The 9,474-nt window shown below is 40.5% G+C and overlaps 1 protein-coding gene across 1 annotated transcript in view; it reads right to left on the reverse strand.

Annotated features, from left to right (window-relative positions):
• Positions 1-9,041, reverse strand: part of LOC126109842 (uncharacterized) — a 56,243-nt gene extending 47,202 nt beyond the window's left edge. The window contains exons 1-4 of the mRNA XM_049914900.1: positions 8,485-9,041; positions 8,071-8,388; positions 7,168-7,954; positions 6,372-6,615 (exon numbers count right to left, since the gene is read on the reverse strand). Of these exons, the coding sequence (XP_049770857.1) occupies positions 6,372-6,615; positions 7,168-7,954; positions 8,071-8,388; positions 8,485-8,845 (1,710 nt within the window). The 5' untranslated portion in view covers positions 8,846-9,041. The remainder of the gene's footprint in view (positions 1-6,371; positions 6,616-7,167; positions 7,955-8,070; positions 8,389-8,484) is intronic.
• Positions 9,042-9,474: the final 433 nt, after the last annotated feature.

Consider the following 9,474-nt stretch of genomic DNA (forward strand, 5'->3'; position numbering starts at 1 on the left):
TACCATCACGCCGGGTGATACGCCAGAATGGCGATGACGAATACACGCTTCCAATGTGCGTTCACCGCGATGTCGCCAAACACGGATGCGACCATCATGATGCTCTAAACAGAACCTGGATTCATCCGAAAAAATGACGCTTTGCCATTCGTGCATCCAGGTTCGTCGTCGAATACACCATCGCATGCGCTCCTGTCTCTGATGCAGCGTCAAGGGTAACCGCAGCCACGGTCTCCGAGCTCATAGTCCACGCTGCTGCAAACGTCGTCGAACTGCTCGTGCAGATGGTTGTCGTCTTGCAAACGTCCCCATCTGTTGACTCAGGGATCGAGACGTTGCTGCACGATCCGTTGCAGCCGTGCGGATAAGATGCCTGTCATCTCGACTGCTAGTGATACGAGGCCGTTGAGATCCAGCACGGCGTTCCGTATTACCCTCCTGAACCCGTCGATTTCATATTCTGCTAACAATCATTGGATCTCTACCAACGCGAGCAGCAATGTCGCGATAGGAGAAACCGCAATCGGGATAGGCTACAATCCGACCTTTATCAAAGTCGGAAACGTGATGGTACACATTTCTCCTCCTTACACGAAGCATCACAACAACGTTTCACCAGGCAACGCCGGTCAACTGCTGTTTGTGTATGAGAAATCGGTTGGAAACTTTCCTCATGTCAGCACGTTGCAGGTGTCGCCATCGGCGCCAACCGTGTGTGAATGCTGTGTAAAGCTAATCATTTTCATATCACTGCATCTTCTTCGTTTCGGTTAAATTTTGTGTCTGTAACACGTCATCTTCGTGGTGTAGCAATTTTAATGGCCAGTAGTGTATTAGTGGATTAAGTTGATAAATACATCTCACTTCCGTTCTGAAATGCTGCCGTTTAAGGTTAATTAATCCCCGTCACAAATTTTCCCTTTCTCAGCAGGACGATGATCGTGTTTAGTGATCCCGACGTTACTCATATTAAATGATCCTGACAGACTGCTCAAAATCTGCGTAGATTCTGGTACTGCCTTCTGGGTTCTCTTAGTTGAGCAGAAAACGAGTATATGATGTTCACGTATGAACACAGGAACTTTGTGATTTGGAATGCATACACATATATGGTGTAGAGACGTTTCGCCCCACGGTGACTGTTGTAGCACAAAGACGCAATAGTGTGGGTATTTCACATTGACCTACACGACGCAAATGTTCGACTATCAAACGAAGGTCACGCACCGAAGGCGGCGAACTTCACGCACCGAGGCGTCGCACAGCCGTCTCCTCAGAAGTGGTTGGAGCCCACCGAGCAGCTGGGACAGTCGCCGCAACCCTGTTTCAGACAATTATTCCTTGCAAAGTAAACTAGATTTTACAGTTGCAGAAAGTTACATAACGGCGAATGTTCTTCGACTATACTTCCAAGATGACGTATTCGTACCTGAAAGACCGCTGCTTCTTACGCCGCCTCATTCTTTTCTGCGATTTCGATTTTCTTGCCGGTTTTTCACATGCCCTGCCGCGTTTGCTGTAAATACAGGAGCACCTAAGGTTTCTGATAACCTGCAGTTTACAATTATTAAGAACAAGTTCTTCTACGTTCATCAGGTCACACGAAAGATAACGGTTATGATCAACAAATATTGCAGAGGGACTGTTTGCATTGTGTTGTAACTGTGAGCTACAGGCGCGATCTGCACTTATTGCCGAGATATCAACTCTGCTGTATATATATTGAAAGATTCTATCGCGCTTTCGGCAGAGATTGGGAGTATTTGAATACCTGTGCCGGATGGTTGTATGGATCAGTGAACAACTGCTGAGAAAAAGCGGTCACTAAATCAAAATGACTAAACAGAGCAGACAGATCAGGCAGTTTGGATGGAAGTAAAGCAGAATTTGTAGGTCAATAATTTTCACGATGTAATCTACAACCAGACAATTGCAACCACACATTAACATTTAGAGTCTCAGAAATGATCACTAAACATAAGACAACTACTATTTATTATATTATGGCGCGAAACTACCTAACTGATGGAACCTGCGTTACATATGTGAGTTCAAATTTGCAACAGTGGTATCCGAATTTTTTATTTAATTGGAGTTGAAACTAATCTTACACCCTGAAAAGGGGTCGGGTGTGAGAGAGCAAAATTAATATATTTCGATCTTGAGAAACACACACACACACACACACACACACACACACACACACACACACACACACACATGCGAGCGTGTGTACGTGTTCGCATGCGCGAGCTTGCGCGTTCATATGCGCTGTCAAAAATGAACACATGAAACTTTTACACACCCTGCTAACGAATAATTTGCATGTACTGCACATGATGCCAGGACTGAGTAAACTCATTCTAGAGAAAACGCTTCACGGAACTATTGCACCAGTTGAGCGGTGCTAAACGTACAAGGCAGTTAGCACCATTAACAGAATGTTTGCAAGTTACGACCATTAGCTTGTCAGACAGTACATTATGTGCGTAAAACTATGGAGCAGTGACATTAACAACACCCGCAGCTAGTTTGTCATCTATTCCAAGCCACTGACAACCGGAAGAAACAGCATTTCAATACCGTAGGTATTTTGCCTATGGGATGATCGTGAAGGAAATGAGTATCTCTGAAGCTGCAGAGCACGAGAAACTGCATGCAATTCGACCACGTATGTTTTTCATATATGTTGACACGTCCAATAACAACACAACCACCGTAACATCTTCGAAGAACACAGACATCACACATTTTCGTAACTGTCTATGAGAACAATCGCTACTGATTACGCCTCAGTCTCATTCTGCGCTACAAAAGTTGATTATCTCTTACCTTATCGCCAAGAGAACCTTCTGCTGGACGCTGGAAACCGAAAATAAAAGCTTCTGTTATAGAACTCGCTCCGAATCCGCCTCGTATGTAACTGTCGAAGACAGACCAAACAAGACAAGTGCGGCCAAGGCACGACTGCTTGTATACGTACGCCGTTCAAAGAGCAGTTACTCGTCGCGGGAAAACAGAGAGTAAATGGTACGTGGCGCGAAAACAATCTCGTGAGTGAAATTTGCTCATCAGTCGTACAGAATTTTGACATGAGCTAAAAATAAAATATTTAAACTGGAGCAGTGTATTGTTTTGTAAATAGTAACGTCGATTCCACTAGCCCCCTGTCAACCTGTATGTTTACAGAAATAATCCCCCAGATGCTTCCAGCCATTGATATGAAAATATTTATGAAGATCGAAGACTCGACATTCGGTCGTTTCCAAGAATGATTCCTATCGAAGTTGCGGTCTCCAAAAGATACACATCGAACGTGCGATCGTAAATCGATCATGCGACTCTTGTGGCGGGCGCTGTGATCAATTATATATGATCGTAATTTTCATCTGTTTCCGTCGTTACCTTAGTTGCTCTAAATTACACACCTCCGCGAATTACTTGTGAGTTGCTAGGGTATCCCAGACGATTTATGTCTTTAGTGAGTGGGATGTCTGGTGTTCTTGACGTTTCTTCGGCGGATTCTCTCAGATGGAAAAATCCAATTCCATGTTTATCCAGCGTAGAAAATTGTTTGACTTTTTGTCGCGAATATGGAGTACTACCAGACGAGGGAAGAAGGGACTGTGTAGACTGTGGTCATGCGAAGCGTGTAAAATTTCGTAAGAACAGTTTCAATGCTGAGATACTGTGACAATTTCATTGCGGACAGTACGGGAAACGAACGAGTATCAGGAAGAATACACGGTTCGACTCTTCCAAATTATCCATCCAGAGCACCGTAATGGACTTTCACATGATGAAAACGCCGACAAGGAGTAAGCTAAGTCGTCTCCTTTGCAATTACAAGTATTTTTGTAACGCTCTTCTTATGTCGTTGCTGTAGTGAGCATCGTAAACATACTCAGGGAGTGTCTCCCGACAGTACGCACTTGGCTGTTTTGACGTTTGGATGCCGGAAGTCACGTGACTGTCCCTTCAGTAAACACTTTGCTGCGAGGACGGTTTTCGTGCAGTGCAGTTGCATCAGTGTATGGAGATCACTGAGTTGCACACGTGAATACTGAAGGAATTAGTTAAGCACGAAGTAATTTCCATCTTATGTTTTAGTCCTTCATGTTCAATAAACAGAATAGTGTAAACGTTCCGCAGTAGGCCCATACTGAAATTTACGTAATTGATATATGTGCGTACAGATTCGCCGAAATATTCTGCCGATTAGTGTCAGTTTTTTTTCCCCTTTCTTTCTGTGGATCTTAGTTGTTGTAACGAAATGTGCGTAAAATATGGAAAATAAATGTGGTTAAAAGGTTAACACAAGGCTATTCTGCTCATAAGTCTGCTACCCCGGTTTATTTCGCATTCACATGTAGGGGGACCAAACCGGCGAATATGAAGTATTTTTAATATTTTGGACGACGAAAAGCGGCTTTTAAGTAGCCATAGTATAGTTCCAGTCCTGTTGATGCAACATGGCCCAAAAATATTGTGATGTATCGTTTTTTTTTATTCCCGCCAATATTCCTGTGAAATAATCTTTTCTGTGACAAACAGAAAGAAGAATTAAGTGTAAACGGGTCACATACTGCTCAGAATGTTACTCCCATAATGCCTGTATCTTAGAACTAAACTTAATGTGTTATCACTTTTTATAGAAGTGAAGCCAATTTTACTGTGTGTGTAAACATTGGTTATCAGCGCAAGAAGCAGGGTAGTATAACTGAATTGAATGCCTAAATTCAATAAGTGCATGGTGCAGAACACCTGCTTCCTTCGGTGGTGTATCTAAATATACCAACAGAAAATCTAGTGTTAAAGAAATTGATTTAAAAAGCTACTGTGTGGACCTAGATTTTGAGTTGGCTGCTTTGGACTTATTAAATCTTATTATAATAATTGTTGTCTAGTATACCATTCCCCAGATGGCAACTTTGAAAATTTTCTCATCTAAATAGAATCTTGGCTGTGCTATTTTATGCACTTGAAATCAGAAATTGCACTGGGTGTTCATTTCAATGTACGCTTTTGCAAGGAGAGTTCTAAGGAGGAAAATTTATGAATCTATTAACAATTTATGGACTATTTGTAGCATGTCACTTACCAACCAGAGGTGATGCCTGCCTTGACACTGTTATCCCAAATCTAAATACGTGGGACTATGAGATGACTTTAGTTGACCCAATGACGTCTGGCAACAGAGCACTAGTCATGGGACTTTATACAAAGAGAACTAATACTCAACCAGCTGTTTCCTAGCATTCTAATTATGTATTCACAAAAAGGATCATTAACAAGGAAACATTAAACTCTTTTCAAACAGCGCAATCTGCAGTAGACTCACAGGTGGGACTACAAGAAATGGCTGTGATTAATGCATTTAAAGAGTTATTTCAGACCATCAAAACCAAATTTGATTATAGCTATCCACAGAAGACCAAAAAATGTCGCAACACAGGCAAACTCTGTGTGTGGTAAAGTATTTTGTCATAACAGACATGACATTTAAGCACTTTTGAGAATTTCAGCCAGTTTTCTTTTACATAGAAACTAAGACTTGCTGTAGTGTGACACTAAATCCTTGATTTTTGTGCTCAAACACAGTAGTAAAATCATGACAAATTCAATTACTTTCTTTGTTAACTCAAATCCTTGACCAAACACTGATACAGACCAATTATAACGTTTCATTGTGCAATTCAGTTTTATTTACACAATTAGATATCACTTAATTATAGAATACAGTTTGAATGAGCCAAGATGGTGGGACAGCATTATTTTAGTATACCATGATTAACAAAACTCAAAAAATGCACAAGTAAATTTAAATTTTTATTCACCTTCAACTACATGGAATCTCTCTCTCTCTCTCTCTCTCTCTCTCACACACACACACACACACACACACACACACAAATTGCCATAATGTACAAGACCACCTTTATGTGCATTAACAATATTAGGAAAAGGATAGTTTGCTATTCACTGTAAAGGTGACATGTTGAGTTGCAAACAGGCACAATGTAAAGACTGTTACACATTTAGCTTTTAGCCAAAGACTTCTTCAGAAAAGAAAACACAAAAAGATTTACACACGCAAGCACACTCCCTGCACACATCTCCACTATCTGCAGTGGGAGATATTGGTCATGTGTGCTTGCTAGTGTTAATCTGTTTGTGTTTTGTTTTCTGGAGAAGGCTTTGGCCAAAAACTAAATGTGTAACATTCTTTACATTGTGTCTGTCTGCAACTCAACATGTCACCTTTACAGTGAGTGGCAAACTACTTTTTTCCTAATATATATATATATTTTTTTTATAAACTTAATCACCCCTCACAAAATCCTTCTCTGCTTTGTGGAAAAAAATCTAGCCTGAGATTCAATCTTGGCATTCACATTTACTGTGTTTTCTTGTGAGAAAGAAAAATCTTTATTAAGATTGCCAATGATCTTCTTCAGATCCTTCAATACTTTGGCCTTAGTCTCCTGTCCACACTGTGTTCCTTTGCTGAGTGCAACTATAGTTTCACAGTGAGACATCACATCCTGTTCAAATGTGTCAGCAGATTTTTCTGAATTGCCAGAAAGCAATGCTGATACATATTCATTGTCTGCACTAGAGGGCAAGGAACACTGTTCACTCTCCTGGACAGCACCAGACAATGATTTGGCACATGCATGTATATGCTTACATATGTTAAAATTTAAAATGTTGTCTAAACAGCTGCATTTATACGAATGCACACATATGTTGCAGGTGTTACACTTAAGTGAACATTTTCTTTCGCATGTCAGTTCTGAATTTTTTACAACAACATACACTTCACAACCAGTGGAAGAAAGCACTTCCCACAACCCTTCACCCCTGCATAAAATCATCCCATTTGTTATAGCTGAGCTATCGTTGTGGCTTGCTTTCACTCTTGACGCCCTAGAGCACTGTTTACGTTTTGAGAGCTTCACTAAGCCCTCATATACTTTGTCTCTCACTAAACATAACAAAGCATTTAATGACTTATCCAGCCTTCTGCACTTTTTCCCTTCTAGATAGCTGTATTTAATAACTTTATGTAGGGACTCCAAGTAATTGTTTGTATTGATGCCCAATCGGTGCCTAAAACAATACGCCCACTTTTCCACTCGCTGACAGTACATCTTAAGAAAGTACCTGCCAAATTCTGCAGTATCCGGATCATTTATTAGGTCTTCCACCACTTTCTCCAGACTACAACTAAAAACATCTATATCCAGTTCCGTCTGAAGTCGCTTTAGTGAACTAAACACTGCTGATTTTTTCTCACTACCCCCAGAAATTCTCCTTAAATTCTGAGACCAGTTCCGTTGTATATGCCAAGAACACAGCAACTGGTTTGGCACAGGTCCCATTACTGCTGACCATGCATTATAAAATGCTGGTGCATCGTCAGACATAAACACATTGGTCTTTACAGTGCCCACCCTTTCTCTCACACATTTGAAATAAAAAGACAGTAAGCACATGTCTCCCCTATTTGAAAAACAAAATGCAACTGGCATTCCAGCACCATATCTATCAACAACAACAATAGTAAAAAGTTGAAAATCATATGCAGTCATGCCATGAGTGCCATCCACACATATTTTATCTTCTCCATACTTTAGAAGTTGTTCGGCCTGAAAGTCTGTCATTATAATAAGAATGAAGTCTTCATCTTGAAAATTAGGATCCACTTGTTTTTGCTGCTTGAAATACAGTACTGGGTTGTCACTTTGTCTCTTCATTTCTTCAACCCACAATTTCACACTCACTGCATCATTTTCATGCTTCTTCGTTGCATAACCAATATCAAAATCCCTTTTTATATTATGCAAATCTTTTTTCTCAAGGAGATGGATTCTCTCCACACTTGCAGCGATTGGTGCACTTCGGACATCTTGTAAAACTCGTCCAACAGGAACACCCTGTGACAGCCGTCCTGAAAAAAGAAAAAAAAAAGGAAATAAAAATGAAGCACATTGATAGACCCTACGTCTGTTCACACAAATAAATTTGATAATTTCATGTACATAAGTGTAACATAATCCATTTTACCTGCCAATTCTGCCCTCTCGTTCCTATGCAGAAATGTTCTTCCAACATCTTGGGTGTGTCCCATATGTTTTGGAAAAAATTTTAAGCAGCATTTGTCCTCTGTTATTGTCACTTGCATGTTGGATGGACAAGTACTGCCTATTTTATTCGTGCCCATACTTTTGACACACCTGGCACCTGTTCCTTTAGAATTGAAATTGAAAGAGCGATGGCAGTGGTAATATCGAAAACGTTTTTCTAGTCGCTCCTGCTCCGAACAATTCATTACATAACGAACATGGTTTACTTTTTCGTAAGAAATTTTCCACTCTTCAAAGTCTGAAAACAATGTTAAGGCAGTATTTTTAAGTTATGTACTTGGGATCAACAAAATTTACTAAAACGTGACTAACACAATAAATATAAAAAACAAACCTGCAAGACAACCAAATTCTATCTCCTGGCACTCAAAACTAACGTCATGGTTCTCTTGAATATGTGTTCTCAGTGTGTCATAGGTGAGAAACGAGAGAGAGCACTGTGGGCAAATAATGCGGCATTTCCGACTGTTTTCCTCCGACTTCATGCCATGCACAGTTATTTGATGACGTTTTAATGAACTGCATCTCATAAATGCAATTCCGCACTGGGGACACAATTCACTGCCTTTTCCTTTTTTAGACACATGGATATCAAGTTCATGAACTTTCCTCATATGGGCGTAGAGGTTCTTTCGCATTTTAAACTCTGAACTGCATTCCTCACACTTATAGAGCGTTTCTTGGGAATCACTCATGTTTACTAAAACAAACTAAACAATAACAAGAAACAATAACAAAATGGAACAGCAGCAACGAAATAACAAGAAGCAGCAACAAACAACGAAAGCAGTTAAATGGAGCACAAGGCAAACATCAACATGAATGGCGTCTTCGAATAGGATGCCTCGTCACGTGAAACCAACTTCCGGTCAGTAAACGTCAAAACAGCCAAGTGCGTACTGTCGGGAGACACTCCCAACATACTCATAACGTCCGCCACCAGAGTTGCATGATCGATTTACGATCGCACGTTCGATATGTATCGATTGCACACCCCAACTTCGATACGCAATCATTCTTGAAAATTACCCGACATTCGAACTTGATGGACTTAGCGCTGCAGCCTGAAGTATTTAGCAGACAGTTTGTCATACCGATAGCTAACCGTGCACCCAAAAGAACCGTGAATATTACGTTTTCTTTCTTTGTTACAGATCTGCGTATTAAAGTTGTAATCTTCTGCTAAACCCTTTGTTTATTCACATACAAATCAATATTTACACATGATTCGCGTGGCTCTGGACCATTCTTGATATACGTATTCCTATCGGGTATGTGGTTTTTAAAAGTAGTCTCACGACAAAGGGTTTTTATCAGTAATTAG

Source organism: Schistocerca cancellata, chromosome 12 (genome assembly GCF_023864275.1).
Source record: "Schistocerca cancellata isolate TAMUIC-IGC-003103 chromosome 12, iqSchCanc2.1, whole genome shotgun sequence".
In the NCBI taxonomy this organism is placed as follows: Eukaryota; Metazoa; Arthropoda; class Insecta; order Orthoptera; family Acrididae; genus Schistocerca; species Schistocerca cancellata.